Here is a 27,271-nt window from a genome sequence, read left to right as displayed (position 1 = left end):
GAATTCATGGCATTCCCACACTAGAAAAATCCAAGCAATAATCCTTCCAACTGAAGTACAGACCTTATCAGTTCTGGGATAATTGCCAGGCCGGCAGCTTCCAGCCACAAAGCTGTAAATCAAACTCTTTCAAATCGTCCCTGAGACACGAATCACTAAATTGAATGGTTGTTTCCCATGACACCACAATTCCCTTTAGCTTCTATACGCCTCTGTAACAGGCCCCAGCTGTTCTTCTTTCCCACTTATCTCCGACTCCGAAGGCAGCTCGGAAATGTCGGACAGCCCTGACTCTTTCTCTGCTTCTGTTGTGTCTTGTCCGCTCTCACAGCAGCCGGGGCCTTCTTATCTGCTCCTGAACACGGAGGAATGTATGCCTCCCGGCCCCAGTCCTGGCTCCATGCCCAGACAAGCTGCAGAGGAGGGGGCACCTCCCGGTCCCAGCCCTGGCTCCATGCCCAGGCAAACGGAGCAACTAGACCCCTCCCCCTCCTCCACAGCATGTGAGCCTGAGGAAAGTTTATTTCCAACAGCTGCTGATTGGAGTGACCCTCGCATCAGAAGATTGGATAGGCGGAGGCAACAGAAGGAAGGGAGGGGCAGGCCTTAATGAGTGCTGAGTCATGGAGCCACACCCCATGGCCTATATAAAGGATCTGCTTTCTGGCAGTCTCTGAGTCAGGCAAAGTCGAACTTATCTTGCTGAAGTCACTTACTGGTCTCCTGCCTGCTCTGAGGACTTTGCTAGGACTTTGGGCAGAGCTGCAGAGGCAAGCCTGATTCGGATTTCCCTGACCCGGCCGTCAGCGGAGGAGTGGGACACGACAGCTTCTGACGCAGAGCATCAGAACCTTCCCCAGACTCCAGGACTGGCCCAAGTTCCTCCCCAACCTCCTCATCATCAGAGTCTGCCGCCAGCTCTGCTGGCAGCTGGCAGGCCAACAACACTCCCGGGTTCTGTAAGTTAGGAACTACAAGGTCCGTAGGTACTCTGCTCAAACAGCTGCAATTCAGAATACAGGATAATAGAGCTGAAGGGACCTTGGAGGTCTTCTAGTCTGGCGGTTCCCAACCTTTCTGGCTTCGCGGACCAGCTGGGGGTGGGTGGGAGGGGATGGTTCTGTGTGAGTGCCAGGCACATATGGAGCTTGATGTGCGCACACGGTTGTCTGCTGCTCACGCAAATGGAGCTAAGCACATGCTCGCCTGCTACTTTCGCTGCCCGGTTCTGAATGGACTATTGCCTGGTAGTGGATCACAGCCCCAGGGGTTGGGGACCCCTGTTCTATTCCAACCTTCTGCTCAAGCAGGAGAACCTTCACCATTTCTGGTGGCTGTCCAATGTCTTCTTGAAAGCCTCCAGTGGCGGAGCAGCCTCTGGTGGCTCACCAGGCTAATGCAGCCTGTTATTAACACACAGCTGCCTGCAGTTACAATTACTGCAAGTTCAAGTCCCACCAGGCCCAAGGTCGACTCAGCCTTCCATCCTTTATAAGGTAGGTAAAATGAGGACCCAGATTGTTGGGGGGAGCAATAAGTTGACTTTGTATATAAATATACAAATAGGATGAGACTATTGCCTTACACAATGTAAGCCGCCCTGAGTCTTCGGAGAAGGGCGGGATATAAATGCAAATTAAAAAAAAAAAAAAACTTCCGGAGGCAAGCAGTTCCACTGGTTAATTGTTCTCCCTTGTCAGGAAATTTCTCCTTAGTTCCAGGTTGCTTCTCTCCTTGATTAGTTTCCACCCATTGCCTCTTGTCCAGCCTTCAGGTGCCTTGGAGAATAAATTGACACCCCCCCAATTTTTGGCAGCCCTTCAAATATTGGAAGATGCTATTGTGTCACCCCTTGTCCTCTTCAGTAGACTAGCCAAACCCAATTTCTGCAACTGATCTTCATATGAACAGAACAGTTGGAAGGGACCACGTATGTCGTCTTGTCCCTGCCCAAGCAGAAGACCCTCCATCATTTCTGACAGATGGCAGTCCAGTCTCTTCTTGAAAGCCTCCAGGGATGAAACTCCCACAACTTCTGAAGGCAACTTCTGTTCCATGGATTTGATTGCTCTCAGTCAGAAAATTTCTCATTTCCAGGTTGAATCTCTCCTTGGTCAGTTTCCATCCATTATTCCTTGTCTGGCCTTCAGGAGCTTTGGAAAATAGCTTGACCCCCTTCCTCCTCTCTGTGGCAGCCCCTCAAATATTGGAAGACTGTTATCCTGTCTCCCCTGGTCCTTCTCTTCACTAAACTAGCCAGGCCCGGTTCCTGCAAAAGTTCTTCACATGCTTTAGCCTCCAGGCCCCTAATCAACTTCGTTGCTCTTATCAGAAATCGGAAGAGAATTTCTCAGCCCTGGACAGCCACTTGTCTGAAGTGGTAGAGGGTCTCCTGCTTGAGCAGGGGGTTGGACTAGAAGACCTCTAAGGTCCCTTCCAATTCTTCTGTTATTCTGCTTCGTGGGTTGACAGCTGGGGACAAAGGTGGATTTTGACTTCTTGGGTGACATGGTGGGATTACCACTTCCAGAAGCCTCACCATTGGTCGTGAGGCTGGGAGTTGTTGTCCAACACATCTAAAAATGGGGCAAAGATGGAAACAGGGCAGACGGCGTGCCTAAATTATGCCAATAGGACTCCCGTCCACCACTCATTGTCATTTTTTCAATTAGTAGTAGTCCTCAGCTTACGACCACAATTGAGCCGAACATTTCCGTGGCAAGGAGTTGTGAAATCAGCTTTGTCCCATTTTAAGACCTTTTTTGCCCCCGTGGCTAAGCAAATCGGTGTCGTTGTTAAGTGAGTCACATGGTTGGTAAGTGAATCTAGATTTCCCTATTGACTTTGCTTGTCAGGTCACAAAAGGGGATCACGTGATCCCAAGACACTATGACCGTCATAAATACGAGCCAGTTGCCATGCATCTGAATTACGACCAGGTGATCATGGGGGATGTTGCAATGGTTGTTAAGTGTGAAAAAGAATTGTAAGTCTGTTTTTTTCCCCCCATGCTGTTGTTAACGTTGAACGGTCACTAAATGAAAATGGTTATAAATTGAGGATTATGTTGTGACCCAGGCCCAAGTAGGTAGTAATAAACTGAGTCCGTGGAAAAACGAACAAACTTTATTCAAACAGCTGGGAATTACTTTATTCCCAGCGTCGTTCAATTCGAAGTAAAACAAACGCCTCCCAACACAAATTCCTCAGTTATCTCACAAACCTTAGTCCAATTAGGCGAATTGCCAAAGGCCCTTCCTAATAAACGTCCAGAAGCCACAAAAACGTAGACGAAGCAGAAGACGGAGCAGAAGACGAAGCTGCCAACGTTGTTTTCCGGCAAAGCTCAAATGCTAGTGCTGGTCTGTTTTAAGCCTTATGGGAGGGGCCAATCATCTCTTGGCCTTACTCCTGAGTCGTCCTCTCTGCTTGAACTGCTCTTGCCTTCTGGCAGCTCTTCTCATGCGAGCATTAGGAACAGGCGCCTCCTGGTTCCTCTGCCTCACTACTGTCAGTCTCTGGAGGCTCTGGAGTCCGCACCTCACTCCCCGATGGCCCTGGCCTCACCTCAGCCTCATCGCTGTCCGACTCCGAAGCCCCATGCACTTAATAACTGGGTTGCTAAATTATCAACCATAGTGATGCACTTATCACAACTCTAGCAAGAAAGGTCATGAAATGGGGTGAAATTCAATGTCTCCCTTAACCACGGGAATGTTGGGCTCAATTGTCACCGCAAGTCGAGGACTACTCTGTACAGGTAGTCCTCAATTTTAATGATTACAATTGAGTGTCAAATCTGTTGCTAAGTGGGACAAGCCAAGCCAACCGGGAAGCCAGTTTCACTCGAGAACCGTGTCACTCATTTAACCACTAGTGATTCACTTAACAACTGTGGCCGGAACGGTTGTAAAATGGGGCAAATTTTACTTAAGAAATGTCTCACTTAGCAACAAAAGCTCTCTTTATCACTTTCACTGTGGGAACTCACATTAGAAAGAGAGGGAGTAGTCATCGAGTTACGACCGTTTGTACTTAGGGTGGCGGTGAAGAAAACTGATGAGTCCTCACACTTACGTCCTTGCAGTCCCATGAAACAAAATTCGGGTACTTGGCACCCAGTGTGTTCATGACAGCTGCGACATTGTATGACTGTAACGTTTCCGGGGTTGTGGGTGTTACGATAAGCCGATGGGGTAAAAGCTGGGCTCGTTTAACAACGGTGTGATTTGTAAATGAAGGTGGATTCGCTCAAGAAACAGGCGGTTTGTGACCCACCAGAAAAAAGGTGGTAAAATCAGATTCAACTCACTTAACGACCGTATTCATGACAGAGGTGTGGTCGTTAAGTCGAAGACCACCTGCACTAAACCACCGAATGGTCTGCTTTATCGGTGGGGAGGGGCTGAAGTCAAAGAGGATCATCCTCCCCTCGCTTGGGGGTGGGTGGGTAGGGGGAGAGAGAGAGGAAGCCAAAGGTCCTCGCCTGAATGTCCAATCCCAAACTTATTCATGTCGTCTGGGTGCAGAGGAAGTTATTCAAAAGGAAAATAAGCAAGAAAGATTGAAAAAAGCAAACAAACCCAAACCTCCTGCCCCACACGAGAGCTGGTGGGTCCGACCAGGTCCCTAGGTCAGGGGTTTGCAAACTTGGCTCTTTTAAGACTTGTGGACTTCAACTCTCAGAGTTCCTCAGCCAGCAAAGTCCACAAGTCTTAAAAGAGCCAAGTTTGCAGACCTCTGACCTAGGTGGATTAGCCTGGCCTGATCCACGGCAAGAAGATCCGGAGGCGGTTTGGTGTTTGGTCCAAGCCAGTGGTGTGTTTCACATTTTGCTACCATCGGTTTGCCCCATGTGTGCCTTCCGTGCAGGTGCCCAGCCTTCCGCGCATACACCCGGCCTCAAAAACGTGCCTAAACAGGACGGAATAGACCCGGGGCGGGCCACCCACAATTTTCGCTACCGGTTCGCCCGAACTAGTCCGAACCACCTGAATACCACATGTGGTCCAAGCGTTCTTCACAATAGCAGTCTTCCTTCTTGTGCCAGCATCCAAACACCTTGCAGAGAAGGCTACCTGTGCAGGTGTTCCCTGCAATCTCTTGATCTCGGACCTCCAACCTAGCACTGGTGCAGCCCCCCCCCCCTTGCAGGCTTCGGACACTGCAGGGGTGCGAAGGAGTTGAGGGGAGACGTCGAAGAAATAGTCCATCATCCATAAACAGAGGGAGGGAGGGAAACTACTAACGAACAAAATATCAGGGTGCAGAAGGCGGCCCTACAAAAGACTGGGCCCAACTCAGCCCGGAAGTTAAAACGACAGAGCGTTTCCCCCTCTGAGCTTGTTTTCTTGAAGTTTTGATACCCAACTGGGTAACACGATCAGTGCTAGAAGGAGAAGGGGGGCGGGCTGTGAAGTACTTGGTGTTCTCTATAGCTTGGTTGCTTTCTTGCAGACATTTCATTACCAAACTAGGTAACATCATCAATGGTAGAAGGGAGCGGGGTTTGTGGAAAGGAGGACAATGACAACTATCCTTGGTGCTCTCTGAGCTTGGTTGTCTTCTTGCAAACGTTTCATGACCCAGCTAGGCAATGCCATCAATTGTAGAAGGGGTTGGCCCTGCCAGTGTCGACGAGGGTGTGGTTTTCTCCTTGGTAGTTCCTTGATTAAGGTCTTGTTTTCTGCTTGAAAGTTTGTCTGGTGTAAATCCCTGCTTATCTGCGTGGAGACTGCTGGGGGAAGAGCTGTTCCTTTTTCATTTTAGGCCTTTTTGTCTTTTCTGAATGGCGTGTACCGGTCCTTGACTTACAACCGGTCATTTAATGACCTTTTGAAGTTACAATGGACTACTGTGGGGGTATTTACAACCTGGTTTCAAAGGCCCAATTCCCGTCTGTGGCCACATGACATGTTGAGCGCTCAGCAAGGGCAAAGGCCAATTCCCATCTGTGGCCACATGACATGTTGAGCGCTCAGCAAGGGCAAAGGCCAATTCCCGTCTGTGGCCACATGACATGTTGAGCGCTCAGCAAGGGCAAAGGCCAATTCCCATCTGTGGCCACATGACATGTTGAGCGCTCAGCAAGGGCAAAGGCCAATTCCCGTCTGTGGCCACATGACATGTTGAGCGCTCAACAAGCGGCCCACATTTACAGCTATTTGCAGCAACCTGCAGTCACATTTTATGATGGTCCCCCGCTGCCCCCCAAAAAACCTGGCATTTAATTCTGGCTTCGGACAAAGCCGGCCGATAATGAACAACTGTTTCATTTTACGAATGCCGTCTTCACTTGAAACCACCACAAAAAGGTCATAAAATGGAGTTTGGCTGATTTACAACTGTCACGACTTATGACCGTGACGGGCAGGCAAGGGTGGTAAGTCAAGGACAACCTTTAAAATGTGGTTTCTTTCTGTCATTAGCACGATGTCCGGTTAGCACTGATGACATGACCTAGTTGGGTCATGAAATATCTGCAAGAAAATAATGAAGCTCAGAGCACCAAGAACCCCAGAGTCTCAGACTGGTAAGACAGTCTGTTATTAACAGCAGCTGCTTGCAATTACTGCAGGCTCAAGTCCCACCAGGCCCAAGGTTGACTCAGCCTTCCATCCTTTATAAGGTAGGTAAAATGAGGACCCAGATTGTTGGGGGCAATAAGTTGACTTTGTATATACATATACAAATGGATGAAGACTATTGCTTGACATAGTGTAAGCCGCCCTGAGTCTTCGGAGAAGGGCGGGATATAAATGCAAATAAAAAAAAAAAGAGTCCTTTTACTTCCCCTTCCTCCGCCTCTTCCTCCTGCCCTTCTCATTCTCCTCCACTCCGCAAACCCTACTCCCTTCTAGCACTGATGGTCTCTAGTTGGGCCATGTAATGTCTGCAAGGAAGCAACCAAGCTCAGAGAGCATCAAGGGCCCAACAGTTCTTCCCTTCCCCTTCTCTTCTCCCCACTCCCCGCAAACTTAACTTCCTTCTAGCACTGTTGATGTTACCTAGTTGGGTTGTTGTGCCTCGCTCGCCCACCCCCCCCCCCCCGCCGCAGCCGGGCCCCTCTCATCTCCTGCTATCTCAGCCAGAGACTGATAGTGCTGAAGAATGTCCTGGTATGCCTCCAGCCCCCAGCCCTGGCACCATGCCCGGACAGGCCGAGCAAACAAACCTCCCTCCGATAGCATGTGCGCTTGAAGCCAGCCACGAGCTGGGATTACCGGCAGCTGGGGACGAAACGATGCAATGGATAGATCCTCGCTTCCGGAGAATGGAGAGGCGACGTCAGCAAAAGGAAGGGAGGGGCAGGCCTGGATAAGTGTTGAATCATGGAGCCACACCCCATGGCCTATATAAAGGATCTGCTTTCTGGCATTCTTTGAGTCAGGCAAAGTCTAACTTGGATTGCTGAAGTCACATCTTGGACTCCTTCCTGCCCTGAGAACTCTGACAGGACTTTGCAGCCAGGCGTGATACGGACTTCCCCGGCCCGGCCGTCAGAGGAGGAGTGGGACACGACATGGGTCATGAAACGTCCGCAAGAGAATCACCAAGCTCAGAGAGCATCAAGGACCTCCCTATGTCATTTTCCTCCTTCTCAACTCCTCCCTCTTCTACCACGGATGACGTTACCTAGTTTCGACATGAAACATCTGCAAGAAAACAATCAAGCTTGGGGAGCACCAGGCACCCAACTGTTCGACCCTGAGCTACAAATATTCTCTTCTCTTAGGAGCTCTTCAGCTGGCCCCACTGAGAATCAGCCGTTCCAAGGCGTCAGGATATAGCCATAGCACCAGCACTCAAGATTTATATACCGCTTCACAATGCTCTGCAGCCCTCTCTAAGCGGTTTACAAAGACAGCCTCTTGCCCCCAACAATCTGGGTCCTCCTTTTACCGACCTTGGAAAGACGGAAGGCTGAGTCACTCTTGAGTCGGTCAGGATCGAATTCCTGGCAGTGAGCAGAATTAGCGTGCAATACTGCATTGTAATAACTGTACCACCATGGCTTCCTGGCTTCCCTTCCTTCCTTCCCAACCTATCCCACTTAAGACTTATATACCGCTTCACAGCCCTCTCTAAGCGGTTTACAGAGTCAGCCTCTGGCCCCCAACAATCTGGGTCCTCATTTTACTGACCTCAGAAGGATGGAAGGCTGAGTTAACCTTGAGCCGGTCAGGATTGAACTGCAGGCAGTGGGCAGAATTAGCCTGGAATACTGCATTATAACCACTTGCACTACCATGGCTTCCTTCCTTCCTTCCTTTCTTTCTCCCTCTTTCTTTCTTTCTTTCTTTCTTTCCTTCCTTCCTTCCTTCCCACTAATCCCACTTAAGACTTATATACCGCTTCACAGCCCTCTCTAAGCGGTTTACAGAGTCAGCCTCTGGCCCCGAACAATCTGGGTCCTCATTTTACTGACCTCAGAAGGATGGAAGGCTGAGTTAACCTTGAGCCGGTCAGGATTGAACTGCAGGCAGTGGGCAGAATTAGCCTGGAATACTGCATTATAACCACTTGCACTACCATGGCTTCCTTCCTTCCTTCCTTTCTTTCTCCCTCTTTCTTTCCTTCCTTCCTTCCTTCCTTCCCACTAATCCCACTTAAGACTTATATACCACTTCACAGCCCTCTCTAAGCGGTTTACAGAGTCAGCCTCTGGCCCCCAACAATCTGGGTCCTCATTTTAACTGACCTCGGAAGGCCGGAAGGCTGAGTCAACCTTGAGCCGGTCAGGATTGAACTGCTGGCAGCGGGCGGAATCAGCCTGCAATACCGCATTCTAACCACTTGCGCCACCAGGCGGGGCTCTGTATGGTGGAACTCCAAACTTTTAAGCTCCGCTGCGAATCCCTGCTCTTCTCGTTCCTCAACCCAGCGAGGCGGAGAAAAGGGGGAAAAAAATAAAATAAAAGAAGGAGGGACAAAGATCGGCGGCCTTTTCTTTTTTTTCATTAAAAAACAACCCTTTATATATTCATTTCGTGTCTGTGGAAATCACAAGATTAAAGGCGAGAGGCAAGAGAGGGAGGGAAAGGGACGCGCAGAGGGAGGGGAACGTGGGGCCAATACAAACGTACCGGGGGTGTGTGGGGTGTGGGGCTGTCCCCCCCCCGAAGTTCATCATTCTCGAGGGAGCGGAGGGGGAAGAGGAGAGGAGAGGAGAGGAGAGATGGGGGAAGAGTTCTCGGGAAGGACATGACCTAGAATGCCGTCTACTGCGAGGCTTTTGAGAAGCGTCGCGGAAACGCCGGGCGGAGGGTGCCAGCATCGCAACAATCCGGGGCCACTTCCTCGCGCAGGTGGGATGGGAGGGGCTTTTCGGCCGCCCTCAACTCTCCTCGTCTTCATCCTCCGAGTCCGACTCTGGCTGGACTGTGCCTCGCTCCGTCCCTGCCCGGTCTGTCTCGGGATAGTCTTGCGCTCTGCGGAGATCCCAGGGAAGGGAGGAGAGAGAGAGAGATTGAGAGAGAGGGAGGGAGGGAGGGAGAGAGAGAGAGAGATCAGGGCGGGAGGAAAGGCAAGGAAATGATAATCGGAGGCCAGCTTCCTAAATTGGGAATGGTCCTCTTGGAGGGAAGGGCAGTTTGCAAGATATTCCCTCCTTCCCTTCCCCTTCCTTCTTCCACCCTTTCCTCCCTCCCTCCTTTTTTCATCCCTCTTTTTCCTTTCTTCCATCTCTTCCTCCATTCCTCCTTCCTTCCTTTTCCTTCCTTCTTTCCTCCCTCCTTCCCTCTCCTTCCTTCGTCCATTTCTCCTTCCCTTCCTCCCTCCCTCCCTCTTTCTTCTTCCCTCCCTCCCTCCCTTTCTCCCTCCTTCCCTCTACATGTCCTCTCCTCTTCCCTCCACTCCTTCCTTCCCACTCCATTTCTCTTCCTTCCTTCCTTCCTTCACTCTCCTTTCCTCTCCTTCCTTCCTCCTCCATGCTTTCCTTCCTCCTTCCCTCTCCTTCCTTCGTCCATTTCTCCTTCCCTTCCTCCCTCCCTCCCTCTTTCTTCTTCCTCCTCCTCCCTCCCTTTCTCCTCCTTCCCTCTACATGTCCTCTCCTCTTCCCTCCACTCCTTCCTTCCCACTCCATTTCTCTTTCCTTCCTTCCTTCCCTCACTCTCCTTTCCCTCTCCCTCTGTCCTCTCCTTTCCCTCTCCCTCTATTTCTCCTTCCTTCCCCCATTTTTCCTCCCCTCTTTCCCCTCCCTCCCTTTATCTGTCCTCTCCTTCTCCCTTCACTGCCTTCTTTCTCCCCTTGCTACCTTTCTTCCATCTTCCTCCCTTCCTCCCATGCTTGCTGGCCACCCAGACGGACTTACTCGTTGTGGGTGTCTTCGGGCGACGTCTCCCTCTTGCCATCTCCCGAAGTCCAGTCTTCCCCTTGGCCTTTGTCCTCGGCTCCCCCTTCGCCTTTCTGGCCAGCGGATTCCCCATTCACAGGCGCTGGGAGATCTGGAAAAGGACGAGACCTTCTCACACCAGGAGACAAGGAACAAGACAAGCGAAGGGCACAAGCCAATGGCCGGATTTCTCTCAGCCTTCCGGGGGTCAGTAAAAGGACCACCCAGATCGTTGGGGGCAAGAGGCTGACTCGCTGACAGAGAGAGAGAGCTCTAAAGCACTGTGAAACAGTATATAAGTGCTATTAGCAATTACGCTGCTCTCCAGCCCTCTCTAAGCAGTTTTATATAGTCAGCCTCTTGCCCCCCAACAATCTGGGTCCTCATTTTACCCACCTCAGAAGGATGGAAGGCTGAGCCAACCTATTATCTATCTACATACCTACCTACCTACCTATTGTATGTACTGGTATCTATCTATCTATCTACCTACCTACCTACCTACCTACCTATTGTATGTACTGGTATCTACCTACCTACCTATTGTATGTACTGGTATCTATCTATCTATCTATCTATCTATCTATCTATCTATCTATCTATCTACCTACCTACCTACCTACCTACCTACCTACCTACCTACCTACCTACCGTATGTACTGGTATCTACTTACCTACCTACCTACCTATTGTATGTACTGGTATCTACCTACCTATTGTATGTACTGGAATCTATCTATCTACCCACCATATGTACTGGTATCTACCTACCTATCTACCTATTGTATGTACTGATATCTATCTATCTAATCATCTATCTACCTACCTACCTACCTACCTACCTACCTATTGTATGTACTGGTATCTACCTACCTATTGTATGTACTGGTATCTATCTATCTACCTACCGTATGTAGTGGTATCTACCTACCTACCTACCTATTGTATGTACTGATATCTATCTATCTAATCATCCATCCATCCATCCATCTATCTACAATCTCTTCTTCTCCCTCTCTCTCATGGTGCAGTGGTTGGAATGCAGTATTGCAGGCTAATTCTGCTCACTGCCAGCAGTTCAATTCTGACCAGCTGAAGTGGACTCAGCCTTTCGTCCTTCCAAGGTTGGCAAAATGAGGACCCAGATTGTTTTGGGAGCGGGGGGCAGAGGCTGACTCTGTAAACGGCTTAGAGAGGGCTGTAAAAGCACTGTGAGAAGCGGTCTATAAGTCTTAAGTGCTAGTTCTATTTCAATTCCCTCCTGGAAAGTGCCTTACCAGCATTCTCCTCCTCTCTCCGTTCGTTCTCCGTTTCCCCTGCCGGCAACTTCTCCTTCTCTTTCTCCCCTTCCTCCTTCTCCTTCTCCACTTCAGCCCTGTGCACCTTCTGGTTGGCCCCAGTTTTTGGGCCCAGGACGCGGGATTTCAGGCACGTGTAGACTTCGGCGGCTTTTCCCATCACATCCTTGTTTGCTTTGTAACGTCGAATCTGATGGTGGGCGAAAGAAAAGAAGAAAAGTTCAACCTGGGATGATCTGGAACGGCAGCTCCAAAAAGCTCCCATGAGGGCAGCTATCTGAACCCTTCAGGCTCCATTAATTAGGACAGTTTTGAGAGGCGTGGCCAGCGTCGTGGGCGAGACGGTCGCAAACCCCGATGTCTCCAGGGTTTGCGCCGATATCCCCCCGCCCAGGGGGTCCATCCGAACTTTGGATCGGACCATAGCTGCCTCAAAAGGGCAGCGAAGAGCGGGGGAACTGCCGGAGCGAACGGGGAGTTGGTAAACTCCCCATAGCTCCGGATCTTTTCCCCCAACCCAGCGGGGAGGGATGCAGCGCCACAGTCCATCATGGCAGCTGCACCAAAGCCGCGGTGGCTACAAGAGCGAGAGGAGGAAGAAGCATCAAGAAACAAATTGTTGAAGTTGGGTGAGTGATGATCTCACGAAGAAAAAATAAGAATTTAAAATAGGCACAAGCCTTGGGGAGAACTTGTAGATTGGCGGCTAATTGAATAACAAGTGAAAGTGAAAGTCAATTTGGAGAATACACATTCGGGAAGTGAAAGAGAGAAGATAGGGCTTGGAATGGAAGCAGAGCCCCATTTAAATAAAGAAAAGGAAAATAAATTTTTTCCAACTAAACAATGGTTCTTGGAAGTCTTAACGGATTATATTGGAAACTAAAGATAGGAGAAAAAAGTAAAATAAGCTATTGAACTGTTTTTTATGCGAATATCTCAAATCCCTCTTTTAAATTTATGGAATATTAAAGATATCAATAGGACATAAAAATCTGGAAAATAAATACGATTAAGGGAAAATCTTGGAAAATTGACCTCCATGTACCAAAGCGTTTGAGAACAAAGGAACTTTGTCACCAAAATGGCTACTTATTATTTGTGAGCAGAAACTGTTTCAAAAGGAGACATTTAGAGGCAGAGGAAGACAGCTAGAGGATTGGTGTTGCTGGGACTACACAACAGCTTTAGAAGAGAGTTTCAGATGGCGTGTCTTTGAATTATAAAAATCAAATTCCCTATTTAAACAAGAACTCAGAGGCAAAGAAAGTATGCAAGAATGGAATAGCAGACTGTTCTCCATGGCGAAAGTTCTGTGGGTGTGGGCACATGACATTTTTTTGAAAGGAACTTATGGCTGCCTTTATAATTAGAGGCAGAGGAAAATAGCAAGAGTCGAATAGCTTTCTTGTGACTATTCCCATGAGGATTGGTGTTGTTGGGATCACACAACAGTTTTAGAAGAGATTTCTAGATGGTGTGTCTTTGGATTATTGATTTAAGCGGAGAATGCCTTACTTAAGAAGAACTCAGAGGCAAAGAAAGAAAGAAAGAACGGAATAGTGGACTATTCCCACGGAGAAGGCGCCACTGATGTAGACACACGACATTTTTTTGAAAGGAACTAATGGCTGCTTTTAGAGTAATGTTAAGAAATTTATTTTAGAAAATGTTAATATCTATATTAAAATATGAGTGACAACTATGATAAAAATAATTGAGGTTTTGGGAAATGGAGGGAAAAATACTAGAATAAATTGGGATAAGAGGGAAATGAGTGTTATTATATTGAGGAAAAAATTGTCTTTTTTGTTTTTACAAATAAGTAAGGTAATGATAGGATTTGATAAAACTTCTAAGGAAATAATTAATATTTTAGGTAAATAACTGGGGGAAATAATTAGTGACTACCTTTGCAAATGTTAAATTTTTTGTTTGATATTAAAATGGATTAGACGGAAAACGTTAAATATATGTTATTGGTTTAGAGGCAGAGGAAGATGAAGATGAAGGGAAGAATGAAATTGTCTATGTGATCACTGGGCAGTTTTAAAAAAGAGATTTTAGATAGGATGACCTCTGATTAGTAATGTAGATATAAAGCTGAGAGTGGTGAAATTTTAAAACGTAAATAGAATTTATTAATGATGTTGAAGGGAATTAAGCACGGGGACTAGACTTCATTTAAATATTTTCCTGAATGGGTTGAATTTGATTTACTTTTATAATCCGATTGTGTGCAAATAAATAATTGAATTTAAAGAAGAAGAAGGAAAATACATTGTACTAGACCAGCGGTTCTCAACCTGTGGGTCGGGACCCCGTTGGGGGTCAAATGACGATTTGCCAGGGGTTGCCTAAGACCATCGGAAATATGGGAAGTATACTTGCGAGTCGAAGAATCACGCCCCCAATGGTTGACTCCACAAGCCAGCTGCAGGCTCTTCAAATCGCTAGCCGAATTCGGCTTCAGGCGTGATGAATTAAAAAAAGAGAGAAATCTTTGCTCTGATGTCTCCCTCTCAAGCCAGCTGCAATCACTCCCAATCGCTAGCCTAACCTAGGGGAAGAGTCTCCGCTTTAATGCCTCCGTCCTCAAGGCAATCGCAAGCAGTTCAGATCGCTAGCCAATACGGCTTCAGGCGCGATAAATTCAAAACGAAAATAATTTTACGGTTGAGGTCACCACATCGTGGGGAATTGTATTAAAGGGGTCGCAGCACTATAAAGGTTGAGAACCACTGTACTAGACTATAACTTAGGTGAAACTTGATATGTTTAAAGATGTACCTGACCAATAATTTGTTTACAATGATTTTTTTTATTATGCTTGTAAAAAAAATTTAAAAAAATTGGCAAGAAAAAAAAATTAGGACAGTTTCTTAAGTCTACAGATTGATTTTAGCCGATATGGGTTTTGCTAGACCTAGCCAATAAATGTCTATGCCAATTCTTGGTCATCCAGGCCAGGGTCCCGTTCCCCCGAGCTACTTTTTCCAAAAGACTACTTGACTTTCTAAGAAAAAAAACCAACAACTCAAAGAGAATCTCTACTTGGCCTTTTGGAAAAAGTACCTTTGGAATGAGCCAATCACGCTTAGAAAGATGAATGCGATGTTCAAAGCTAGCCAGATTCAATTAACCACCTTGTTGTTATTAATTTAACAACTGTAGCGGTTCAGTTAACAACTGCGGCCAGAAATATAAAACGGGGCAAAAAAACCCTTTAACGAACGTTTGATGATGAACAGATGAATAAGACGTAATACTCATCAAGCCGAAATTGTGTGAACTTAACCTGAAGATAAATCGGACGTAGCTATGCCAATGCTCACCCACAAAGGATTTGGAACCCAGTGTTGTGGTCCGCCAGCAGCCTGCGGAGCTGGCAACGGAGTCGGACAGTGATGAGGCTGAGGTAGAACATGGGCCAGTCCTGGAGGCTGGGGAAGGCCCGGATGAGGGCTCTGCGTCAGAGGCTGAGATGAGGCCAGGGCCATCTGGGGAGTGATGTGCGCACTCCGGAGCCTCCAGAGGCTGACAGTAGTGAGGCAGAGGAACAGGAGGAGCCTGTTCCCAATGCACACATGAGAAGAGCTGCCAGAAGACAAGAGCAGCTCAAGCAAAGAGGACAACTCAGGAGTAAGGCCAGAAGATAACTGGCCCCTCCCATAAGGCTTAAAAGACCAGCAAGGGCGTTTGGGCTCTTTGTCAGAAAACAACGTTGATAGCCTTGCTCCTTGCCTTGCTGCATTTGTTTCTTGTCGGCGTCTTCTGCTTTTGAACTTTTGCCAAGAAAAGCCTTTGGCAGTTTGCCTAATTAGACCAAGAGGTTGGTAATAAGACTGAAGAATTGTGTTATGAAGAATTTGCTTTGGTTTAGTTTGGACTACGCTGAGAATGAGTTAATTCTCAGCTGTTCTAATAGTCTTTTTTTTAATTGATTGCGTTTACTACTACCTACTTGGGCCTGGGTCACAACAGTCTGCACAATTTCCAAAATCCACAATGGGAAGCAGGGAGGTAGTGCTTGAATTACGACCGCAATGCAAGTGAAACATGTGCTAAGTGAGTTTTGCCCCGTTTTGCGACCTTTCTCGCTCCAGTGGTTAAGCGAACCACTGCAATTGTTCAGCTGGTAACAGCGTTGTTAAGTGAATTCGACTTCTCCATGGAATTTGTTTGTCAGATGGGGACAAGATCTCTCTCTCTCTCCCTCAACTTAACCCACCTCACAGGGTTGTTGTTGTAGGGAAAGTGGGAGGAGGCAAGAGTACAGGTCGTCCTCGACTTATGACCACAATTGAGCCCAAAATTTCTTTTGCCAAGGAAGACCTTTGCTTTTGCCCCGTTTTATGAACTTTCTTGCCACAGTTGTTAAGTGAATCGTTGCAGTTGTTAACTTAGTTCCCACGGTTGTTAAGTGAATTGGGTTTCCCCACTGACTTTGCTCCTCAGCAGGTTGCAGAAGGGGATCACATGACCCCAGGAGACTGCAACCGTCGTATATATGAGTCAGTCGCCAAGCATCTGCATTTTGATCACGCTGACCATGGAGATGCTGCAGGGGTCATAAATGTGAAAAACAGTCGCAAGTCCCGTTTTTTCAGCGCCTTTGGAACTTTGGTCACTAAATGAGCTGTTGTAAGTTTTTTTTATTTTTTTTATTTTACATTTATATCCCGCCCTTTTCCGAAGACTCAGGGCGGCTTACAGTGTATAAGGTAATAGTCTCATTCTATTTGTATATTTTTTACAAAGTCAATTTATTGCCCCCCAACAATCTGGGTTGAGGATTACCTGTACAGCTACCACCACCACCGTCGCTCTCCGTGGCATCACATACCTTTTTCAGAGTAGCCACGACGTCAGTGTGCTTCTGCAGGATCTGCGAAGTGACTTGCAAGCTGCCCAGCTCTTCTAACGCGCTCAAACACCTCTTGATGTCCTAAAGAGAAAGGAGAGGATCAGGTGAGCTTCTGGGGCAGGGTGGGTGGGCTGAACTGGTTTGACAGTCCCAGGAAGAGCATTTCTGGCGGCAAAGGAAGATCGCGGGAAAGAAGGGAGGGAGGGGCACAGGGAGTCAAGGCAACCGTGCAATACTAGCCATCCTTCAGCCTTGATTACAGAGACTCCGGCCTTCGATCAAGAGAGGGGCGTGAAGCAGAAGAATATACCTGGATGTTCAGCTGTCCTTCAAGTACGAAGGCGACGTTTCTCAAGCCAGACTATTTGAAGAGGTGTGGACTTCAATTTTCATCTTAAAGAATGCTGGCTGGGGAATCCTGGGAGTGGAAGTCCAGCCATCTTAAAGCCTGCTGACTAGGGAATTCTGGCAATTGAAGTCCACCCATTTTAAAGCATGCTGACTAAGGAATTCAGGGACTGGAAGTCCACCCAACTTAAAGCATACTGGCTGGGGAATTCTGGGAGCGGAAGTCCAGCCATCTTAAAGCCTGCTGGCTGGGGAATTCTGGGAGTGGAAGTCCACCCATCTTAAAGGATGCTGGCTAGGGAATTCTGGGACTGGAAGTCCACCCATCTTAAAGGATGCTGGCTAGGGAATTCTGGGACTGGAAGTCCACCCATCTTAAAGGATGCTGGCTAGGGAAGTCCACCCATCTTAAAGCATGCTGGCTGGGGAATTTTGGGAATTGAAGTCCACCCATCTTAAAGCATACTAGCTGGGGAATTCTGGGACTGGAAGTCCACCCATCTTAAAGCATACTAGCTGGGGAATCCACCCATCTTAAAGCCTGCTGACTAGGGAATTCTGGGACTGGAAGTCCACCCATCTTAAAGGATGCTGGCTAGGGAATTCTGGGACTGGAAGTCCACCCATCTTAAAGCATGCTGGCTGGGGAATTCTGGGAATTGAAGTCCACCCATCTTAAAGCATGCTGGCTGGGGAATTCTGGGAGTTGAAGTCCACCCATCTTAAAGTTCACCATGATTGAGAAGCATTGACTTAAAGGAACCCCGAGTATCAGCTGCCCCATTTCTAATGGGAGGAAGGGGGTTTGAAGCTCATGTGAACGAGTGGATTGGCTAGCCAACTCAGATACAGAAGATAATCTGAAGTTTTGATCCAAGCTCCCCTCTGTTGGATGGAGCGGAGCAAAAAATAATAGCCCACAGAAAGATGCCTTCGGACAACCCTCCTGCTCCCGAAACTGGGAGCATAGCAAGGAAAGAGAGCTTCCAACAGTTTGAATTTATTAGAATTTTTCTGACTTCATAACTCAGGGCAGCAAACATACATTAATACTCCTTCCTCCTATTTTCCCCACAAGCAACAATCCTGTGAGGTGGGTTGCGCTGAGAGGGAGGGACTGGCCCAAAGTTACCCAGTCGGCTTTCGACCCAAAGGCGGGACTAGAACTCCCCTCTCCTAGCAACTGGCCGAGAACTAGCTAGCTGGCTTTTCTGCCCAAGGTGGGACTAGAATTCATCATCTCCTGGCGATACGTCCGAAATCATCCAGCCTATGGCGAGACTAGAATTCTCCATCTCCTGGTTACTGGCCCAAAGTCACCCAGCTGGCTTTCATGCATAAAACAAGTCTAGAACTCCCTGTCTCCTGGTGATTGGCCCAAAGTCACCCAGCTAGCTTTCATGCATAAAACAAGTCTAGAACTCCCTGTCTCCTGGTGATTGGCCCAAAGTCACCCAGCTAGCTTTCATGCATAAAGCAAGACTAGAACTCCCTGTCTCCTGGTGATTGACCCAAAGCCACCCAGCTGGCTTTCATTCCTAGGATGGGACTAGAACTCCCGGTCTCCTGGTGACCGGCCAAAAGTCACCGAGGCAGCTTTCATGCCTTAGGCGGCAAGCCTAGAACTCACCGTCTCCTGGTTTCTAGCCTGGCAACTTAACCACTAGAAACAAACTGGCTCCAAACAGCTTACCGGATTGTCCACTTTGAGGGCAAACTTGATCTCGCTGTGCAATTTTTGGAGCTTCTCTTCAACTGTGGGCTCTGCAACATGAGGAAGGGTGTTTTAAAAGTCTGCCCTGCCAGCCTGAATGGGATTCCCACAGCAGCTGCCTCTAAGGTAACGGTAAAGGTTCCCCTCGCACATATGTGCTAGTCGTTCCCGACTCTAGGGGGCGGTGCTCATCTCCGTTTCAAAGCCGAAGAGCCAGCGCGGTCCGAAGACGTCTCCGTGGTCATGTGGCCGGCATGACTCAGTGCCAAAGGTGCATAGAACGCTGTTCCCTTCCCACCAAAGGTGGCCCTATTTTTCTACTTGCATTTTTTAACTGCTTTCCAACTGCTAGGTTGGCAGAAGCTGGGACAAGTAACGGGAGCTCACCCCGTTACGCGGCAGCACTAGGGATTCGAACCGCTGACCTTTCTGATCGACAAGCTCAGCGTCTTAGCTACTGAGCCACCTTGTAGCTGCCTCTACGGTGGCGTTTTACTGCCTAGGCATATATCCTGCTCTAGGTCCAAGGCAATCAAAAAAAACAATCAAAACAGAGACTGGACAACCATTTGCCCAGAAAGTTATAGGGTTTTCCTGCTTGAGTAAGAAGTTGGACTAGAAAACCTTAAAGTTTCCTTCCAAGCCTGTTATTCTGTTAAGGCCCAACCTCGGTCGACATGGATGCTAGGCCGCCATCATCTCTATGACCTCCAACATGCACCCCACCTCCCAAGTAAATGATTTATTTATTTATTTATTTTTCGCATTTTTATACCGCCCTATCTCCCTAGGGACTCAGGGCGGTTTCCAGCCAGAATAAAACATACATATAAATACAGGATAAAACAACAATTAAAAAACTTATTAAATAAGGCCGAATATTTAAAATAGAAATACAAATAATAAAACCCCATTAAAACCAAATTCAAAATTTAAAAATTCAAAAATTCTAGTCCAGTCCTGCGCAAATAAAGAGATGTGTCTTAAGCTCGCGGCGGAAGGTTCGAAGGTCAGGAAGTTGGCGAAGTCCTGGGGGAAGTTCGTTCCAGAGGGTGGGAGCCCCCACAGAAAAGGCCCTTCCCCTGGGTGTCGCCAGTCGGCACTGCCTGGCTGACGGCACCCTGAGGAGTCCCTCCCTGTGAGAGCGCACGGGTCAGTGGGAGGCAATCGGTGGCAGCAGACGGTCCCGTAAGTAACCCGGCCCTATGCCATGATACTCAAGGCCCTCGGCCACCCCCGTCCCTTCATGCTCTTTTCTTTCTTTTTTCTTTTTATTTACCTTTTTTCTTCTCCACTTTTCTTTCTGGCAGGTCGGACCTCTTCCTGCCCCGTTCGGATTTCAGAGACCTACAGAGAGAGGGGGGAAAAAAGCAGTAAAAAGGAGAAATATGAAAATATCCTAGATTTGCTCCGGCCTTCCCTGCCCAGCTCTGCTCAGAAGGATCAGTCAGGTGCCCCAAATTGCAAGGAGCATTCAAGACAGACGACGGACTGGATTCAGGGAGCTCACTGGACACATTTAGAGGAGCGGCTTAAAACAAAAAACTTTCAGCGGATGCCAGTTTCGAAGTCTACGGAGATCCTCCAGGTCATGGTTGTCCCAAAAGTGCTTTTTTTCAAGAGGCAACTGGACTTTCTTGTTTTTATTTTGAAGACGTTTCGCTTCTCATCCCAGAAGCTTCTTCAGCTCTGGCTGGATGGAGGGAAACGGAAGGATTGATATTCCTTGCAGACAAAGCTGGTCATTTGCGTCCTTTGAGAGAATCCTTGAGGCCACCTGTCAAAATTGAAGAGCCTTCTCTCGGCAGAGGGGAAGGGATACGACATCATTTATCTCCAGTCTACAACAGAGTCCTTTTCAGTAGTTCCAAGAAGGCTCCACACTAGGGGTGAAATGTAAAATTTGTTACTACCGGTTCTGTGGGCGTGGCTTGCTGGGGGTGTGTGTAATGTGACTGGGTGGGCGTGGCCAACTTTTTTTTTTATATAACTTTTAAAAGCATTTTTCTACAACCTCTTTGGCCGAAGAGGTTGTAGAAAAAATGCTTTTAAAAGGCTCCGACGATCCCAGCTGAGTTGCCTGATCGTCAGAGGTTTTGTTCTGTCCCCCTCCCCACCTCACAAATAAAAAAACACATGAGCCAGCGTCTAACAGTCATTTAATTTACAACCGACCTGAAGTTCTTTTTGTGGATAAAAGACTTGGCAGCTGCAGTTCAAAGGCCTGCCAAGTTGCTTATCACTTGGCAGAGACGGGAGTCCACATGTCAGAAGCCGTTGCCGGGGCACCCAAGAGTTCACAGAATAATTCCTTCACACAGTCCAGGCCTTAACTCAAAAACAACCGATCCGAAGTTCACGCTTCGTAGTTTTTGTCCATCACAGGGGCTAAGGAGCAACTCCACCCGCTTTTATCCCCTGTGGGGTGTGGTTCAGTGACTCAGCACGCTCTGGGCCTGCCACACCTCTTCCTTTGCTGCGCACGCTTCTACATCCTACGCTGTCTGGGATCAATCCAGGATTGATCCTCCTCCCCCTCTGTCGGTGGGGGCTCCGACACGCCTTCTTCATGGCCTGAGACGTTGCCAGAAAGGAGGGACCTGGAGAGGGAGGCCTTGTCGGCTCCTCCCCCTCACTCTCCGAGTCATCCTCCTCCAGGAAGCCAGGCTCGGGAGCCGGAGTCACAACAGGTTTTTGTTTTCTTTTAAAAGCATTTTTTTTTGCCTTTAAAAGAAAAAAAAACAACCCTCTGATGATCAGGCAACTCAGCTGGGATCGTCAGAGCCTTTTAAAAGCATTTTTTTCTACTGAAGCCGCTGACAATCCCAGCTGAGCCACACAATCATCAGAGGCTTTTTTTTCCCCCCAGGGCAAAATTTTTTATTTTTCCATAATAATTCCCACAATTTGACCAGTGTACAATACAATCAGTTATCCAACAATCGATCCTATACTCAAATTATACTCAATCAGGGCTGCTTGACCGCCACTCCCTCCCTTAATCCTTTCTACCCTTCTCATCCTTCTTTGACTTTCCCCACCATCCTTCTCCTCACTTTCCTACTTCCCCTCCTCTTTCCCACTTCTCACTACCATCCTTTCTAATCCTCTATCTTCTCCTCCTTCTCCTCCTCCTATCCTTTCTTCTCCCTCCCTTCTTTCCTACCTGCCTACCTACTTTCTTCCTTCTTTACTCCTCTTTCCTTACCCTTTCCCTTCGGGAGTGGTTACCGAGTGGTCCCAACTTTACACCATTCCAACTTGTTTAATTCTACCATTATTCCTGTACAATGGCAATCAATCAATTTATAATCTTCCCCTCCCACCTCACAAATAAAAAAACACATGAGCCAGCGTCTAACAGTCATTTAATTTACAACCGACCTGAAGTTCTTTTTGTGGATAAAAGACTTGGCAGCTGCAGTTCAAAGGCCTGCCAAGTTGCTTATCACTTGGCAGAGACGGGGAGGCCACATGTCAGAAGCCGTTGCCGGGGCACCCAAGAGTTCACAGAATAATTCCTTCACACAGTCCAGGCCTTAACTCAAAAACAACCGATCCGAAGTTCACGCTTCGTAGTTTTTGTCCATCACAGGGGCTAAGGAGCAACTCCACCCGCTTTTATCCCCTGTGGGGTGTGGTTCAGTGACTCAGCACGCTCTGGGCCTGCCACACCTCTTCCTTTGCTGCGCACGCTTCTACATCCTACGCTGTCTGGGATCAATCCAGGATTGATCCTCCTCCCCCTCTGTCGGTGGGGGCTCCGACCCGCCTTCTTCATGGCCTGAGACGTTGCCAGAAAGGAGGGACCTGGAGAGGGAGGCCTTGTCGGCTCCTCCCCCTCACTCTCCGAGTCATCCTCCTCCAGGAAGCCAGGCTCGGGAGCCGGAGTCACAACAGGTTTTTGTTTTCTTTTAAAAGCATTTTTTTTTGCCTTTAAAAGAAAAAAAAACAACCCTCTGATGATCAGGCAACTCAGCTGGGATCGTCAGAGCCTTTTAAAAGCATTTTTTTCTACCGAAGCCGCTGACAATCCCAGCTGAGCCACACAATCATCAGAGGCTTTTTTTTCCCCCCAGGGCAAAATTTTTTATTTTCCATAATAATTCCCACAATTTGACCAGTGTACAATACAATCACTTATCCAGCAATCGATCCTATACTCAAATTATACTCAATCAGGGCTGCTCGACCGCCACTCCCTCCCTTAATCCTTTGTACCCTTCTCATCCTTCTTTGACTTTCCCCACCATCCTTCTCCTCGCTTTCCTACTTCCCCGCCTCTTTCCCACTTCTCACTACCATCTTTTCTAACCCTCTATCTTCTCCTCCTCCTTCTCCTCCGATCCTTTCTTCTCCCTCCCTTCTTTCCTACCTACCTGCCTACCTACTTTCTTCCTTCTTTACTCCTCTTTCCTTACCCTTTCCCTTCGGGAGTGGTTACCGAGCAGTCCCGACTTTACACCATTCCAACTTGTTTAATTCTACCATTATTCCTGTACAATGGCAATCAATCAATTTATAATCTTCCCCTCCCCCCCATTTCCCCCCCCCGAGACTTCCCAGAACAGAATACAGGGTATTGTAACTAACAAACATAATCTAAAATATAACATAAAACATATTCCATTTCACACCATCACACTATCAATTCCCTTCTTTCTTAAACTCTAATACATAGCAATTCCTAACTTCACTCACTTTTTTTTACTTTTAAAAGCATTTTTTTCGGCTGAAGATTGGGTGATCCGGTCCGAACCGGGAGCATTCCACACCCATTTGCACCACTCAGGGTGACCCTGAGGACACAAGAGAAACTTCCAGGTGGCCTTAATGATTCTCTCAAAGGATGCAAATGACTAGCTGTCTGCAAAGGAGTATCAATCCTTCCCTTCCCCACCATCCAATCGGAACTGAAGAAGCTTCTCGGATGAGAAGCGAAACCTCTTCAAAAGGAAAACCAGAAAGTCCAGTTGCCTCTTGGAAAAAAAAAAAAACACCTTTGGGATAACCACGACCTGGATAACCGAAACTTTCCATAGATGTGTCGAGAGTTAAGTAAACCTGCGTGGGGCCTCACCTGTTCCGGGTTTTCTCATCTCCTTGGCCTCGTTTCTCCTTTTGGCTCAATTTCTTCGCATGGTCTGCGGACAGCTGCTTTTTCTTTTTCACCTGGGGGGGGGGGAGAGAAGAGAAAAGATGCGGTCACAAAAAACAACACCACCATTCCAGCCTTTAGAGGAGAGACAGCTGAACTTGATCCAAAATTCTCAGGGGCTGAGACACCGGCAGTCCTCGACCGACAACAGTTCCAACAGTTCAAGGGACTTAGGACCGATTTTCACACTTGCGACCGTTTGCAATGGTCACGTGATCAAAATTCGGACGCTTGGCAACCGGTTCATATGCACGACGGGTTGCATAGAAAGCTGGTCTCCTTTTGCGACCTCACGAGGAGCAAAGGCCATGGGGGGGGGATCTGGATTCACTTAACCACTGTGTGAGTCACTTAACAACTGCAGTGATTCACCGAATAACTGTGGCAAGAAAAGGTAGTAAAACGGAGCAAACTCACTTAACAAAGGTCACCCAGATGGCTTTCATGCCTAAGGCGGGACTAGAACTCTCAGGTTCCTAGTGATTGGTCCAAAGTCACCCTGACAGTTTTCATGCCTAAGGCGGGACTAGAACTATCAGGCTCCTAGTGATTGGTCCAAAGTCACCCAGACAGTTTTCATTCCTAAGGTGGGACTAGAATTCTCAGGCTCCTAGTGATTGGTCCAAAGCCACCCAGACAGATTTCATTCCTAAGGCGCGACTAGAACTCTCAGGCTCCTAGTGATTGGCCCAAACTCACCCAGCGGGCTTTTTTTAAATGCCTAAGGTAGAACTAGAATTCCCTGTCTCCTGGTGATAGGCCAAAAGTCACCCAGACAGTTTTCCTCCTTAATGTGATGCTAAAACATACGACTGGCCCTCAAAATACAACCACATGCCAGACCCTTTTTTGTGCTGTAGCGGCTACAGAACTGAAGCTCTGGCTAAGGACCCTGGAGACCGTCCCCTCCCAGACCCTTCAAGCTCACTTCTTTCTCTGCCTCCGAGTCCGAGGAAGAGGGGGCTGCCTTGGGCTGCCCCTTCTTGCTCCTCCTGGGGGCTTCGCTGTCCGCGCTGCTGTCGCTCTCCGCGGCCTCTGCCTCCGCCCCCTTCTCGGCTTTCTCCCGTTTCCGCTCCTTCTCCTCCCGCTCCTGTTCCCGCAACCGGCGCAGCTCCTGCTCCTGCTCGCGCTTCCGCTTCTCCTCCAGTTCTCGCCGGCGCTCCTCGTCCCGCCGCTTCCACTCGCTGATGCGGTCCACGTCGCTGTCGCTGCGGGGGAGGGGGCAGAAGAGGAAAAACAGGAGGGAAAGTCCAAGGCACGGGGGGAGTCTCAACTGTTTGTTTGCACGGAAGCTCAGGTCGTGCCCCCCCCCGAAGGTGCTGTCCTAATGGAGCTCCTGGACAGTCGGGGGGGAGGAGGGGCGGGGGCGGGGAAGCAAAGTCTCCGTCTCTTACCTGTCGCTGCTGGAACTGCTGGGAAGCCTCTCAACTTTTGGTTTCCGGCCCCGGGGCTTGGGGGGAGGCTTTTCGGCAGCTGGGAAGGAGGGAGATGGTTAGTTTGGAAAGAGGCATCTTGAAGGACAGCCCTTCTGAATCCAGGCACCCCCAGCCCCCAGGCAAAGTAGGATGCGAGTCTGGAGAGACTTCACACGAGGGAGGGAGGAGAAAGGAAGAAAGAGAAGGAGGGACGGAGGGAGGAGGAAAGGAGGGGTGGAAGGAAGAATGGAAGAAAGTGAAGGAAGGGGGAAGGAAGAAGGGGAGGATGGAAGGATGGAGGGAAGGAAGGGGAGATGGAGGGAGGAAGTAAGGAAGGAGAAAGAAGAAGGGAGGGAGGAGGAGAAGGGAAGAAAGGAGGGAGAAGGGAAGAAATAGGGAGCGAGGGGAAAAAGTGAAGGAATAAGAAAGGCAGGGATGAAGGAAAGAAAAAGTGAAGGAAGGAAAGAAGGAAGGAAAAAGTGAAGGAAGAAAGGAAGGAGGAAGAAAGGAAGGATGAGGAAGGAAGGAAGGAAGGTGGATGGCAGAAAGAGACAGGAAGGAAGGGAGGAGGGAGGGAGGAAGGGAGGAAGGAAAAAAGTGAAGGAAGAAAGGAAGGAGGAGGAAGGAAGGAAGGAAAGAAGTGAAGGAAGAAAGGAAGGAGAATGGCAGAAAGGGACAGGACAGGAAGGAAGGAAGGAAGGAAGGAAGGAAGGAAGGAAGGAAGGAAGGAAGGAAGGAAGGAAGGAAGGAAGGAAGGAAGATGCTCCATTGCCCAAGATAAAAACTACCCACGATCAGCCCAGCTCTGGCAGCTACCTGGGCTACTTACCAGGCTTCCTGCCTCGGGGGGGCTTCTTGATGGATTCATCAGAGTTGGAGTCAGAATCGGACTTGGGAGTGAGCGGCCGGCTGCCCTCGCGGTCATTGTCCTCCTCCTCCTCCTCCTCTCCCTCCTCGGAGTCTGCTTTGCTCTCGGAGTCGGAGGCCGATTCAATTTTCTGCTAATAGAAAAGAAGCCTGAGCCCGCCAGAGGACCTTCCGCCTTGCAAAATGATCTTCCTGACAAAACCCAAACCTGAGAAGTGGGTGGCATCTCTCTGCTGAACAGGAACTCTAATTCATCAACTCCAATTAATCTAACCTTTATTTACCTCTTGTGAATTAATTGCACTCACCCACCGAAAAGTCCAGGCAATAGCCCTTCAAGGAGTTAACACCCCTCGGGTGCTTTTCAGATACAGCCTGTTGTGCCTTAAAATGGCTTCTACTGTACTGCCTTAAAGTGGCTTCTACTGTACTGCCTTAAAATGGCTTCTACTGTACTGCCTTATAATGGCTTCTACCGTGCAGCACAGTGGAGTTGCCATGGTAACAGCTTCACAGTACTCCACTGCTCTGGAGCTAAAAATTAAACGACCATAGCTGAGGCTGAGTTGAAAAAAGCTGGGGAACGTCACCAGGGAGGCAGATCCTCAGAATTTTTTCAACCCAGACCATAGAGCTAGAGACTATAATAACCCAGAATGGCACCTCCCATCGCCACACTATGGAGAAGGGGGGGTGGGGGGAAATCCAACATTAGAAATTACGTTTGGTCCGGAGATTTTCAACAAGGCTTTGATTATTCTTGAAGACAAATGTATGGCCACGATCAATAAAATATTACTGCAACTCAGCCTGCCTGCACCACTACGAGACCGACACAATGTACTTCACACAGATTACATACGAGAAAAGAAATACAACGTTAAACAGCTTAGTGCATATATCGCGGACAAGAAGCCACTTCTAAATCAAGATCAGAAAAAAAGCGTACCAGATGATCATGGATCAGCTAACAAAACCACAAGTATCATTTTACTTGACGCTTCTGGGGGCAAAACATTTTTAACTAATTTAGTTCTCGCCAGAATCAGGGCTCAGGGTGAAGTTGCTCTTCCTGTCTAAATACAGGATTGGGATAAATAAATACCCGGGCAACACCGGGTTATCAGCTAGTTCAGAGGTCAGCAACCTGTGGCTCTGGAGCCGCATGTGGCTCTGGAGCCGGATGTGGCTCTGGAGCCGCATGTGGCTCTGGAATCGCATGTGGCTCTTTCATCCCTCTGCTGCGGCTATCTGTCGCCGGTTGGCACCAA

The 27,271-nt window shown here is 48.4% G+C and overlaps 1 protein-coding gene across 2 annotated transcripts in view; it reads right to left on the bottom strand.

Annotated features, from left to right (window-relative positions):
• Positions 1-8,943: 8,943 nt before the first annotated feature.
• Positions 8,944-27,271, bottom strand: part of HDGFL2 (HDGF like 2) — a 47,553-nt gene continuing 29,225 nt past the window's right edge. The window contains exons 7-16 of one of the 2 annotated variants that reach the window (XM_058163611.1): positions 25,963-26,134; positions 25,113-25,191; positions 24,647-24,926; positions 23,641-23,732; positions 19,840-19,907; positions 18,540-18,610; positions 16,478-16,579; positions 11,611-11,821; positions 10,313-10,445; positions 8,944-9,431 (exon numbers count right to left, since the gene is read on the bottom strand). In XM_058163611.1, the coding sequence (XP_058019594.1) occupies positions 9,338-9,431; positions 10,313-10,445; positions 11,611-11,821; positions 16,478-16,579; positions 18,540-18,610; positions 19,840-19,907; positions 23,641-23,732; positions 24,647-24,926; positions 25,113-25,191; positions 25,963-26,134 (1,302 nt within the window). In that variant the 3' untranslated portion in view covers positions 8,944-9,337. The remainder of the gene's footprint in view (positions 9,432-10,312; positions 10,446-11,610; positions 11,822-16,477; positions 16,580-18,539; positions 18,611-19,839; positions 19,908-23,640; positions 23,733-24,646; positions 24,927-25,112; positions 25,192-25,962; positions 26,135-27,271) is intronic. The other variant, XM_058163612.1, reaches the window with a different exon arrangement.

Source organism: Ahaetulla prasina, chromosome 1 (assembly GCF_028640845.1).
Source record: "Ahaetulla prasina isolate Xishuangbanna chromosome 1, ASM2864084v1, whole genome shotgun sequence".
Lineage (NCBI taxonomy): Eukaryota > Metazoa > Chordata > Lepidosauria > Squamata > Colubridae > Ahaetulla > Ahaetulla prasina.
The sequence above is the reverse complement of the archived record's forward strand: the minus strand, read 5'-3'. Positions and strand labels throughout refer to the sequence as shown.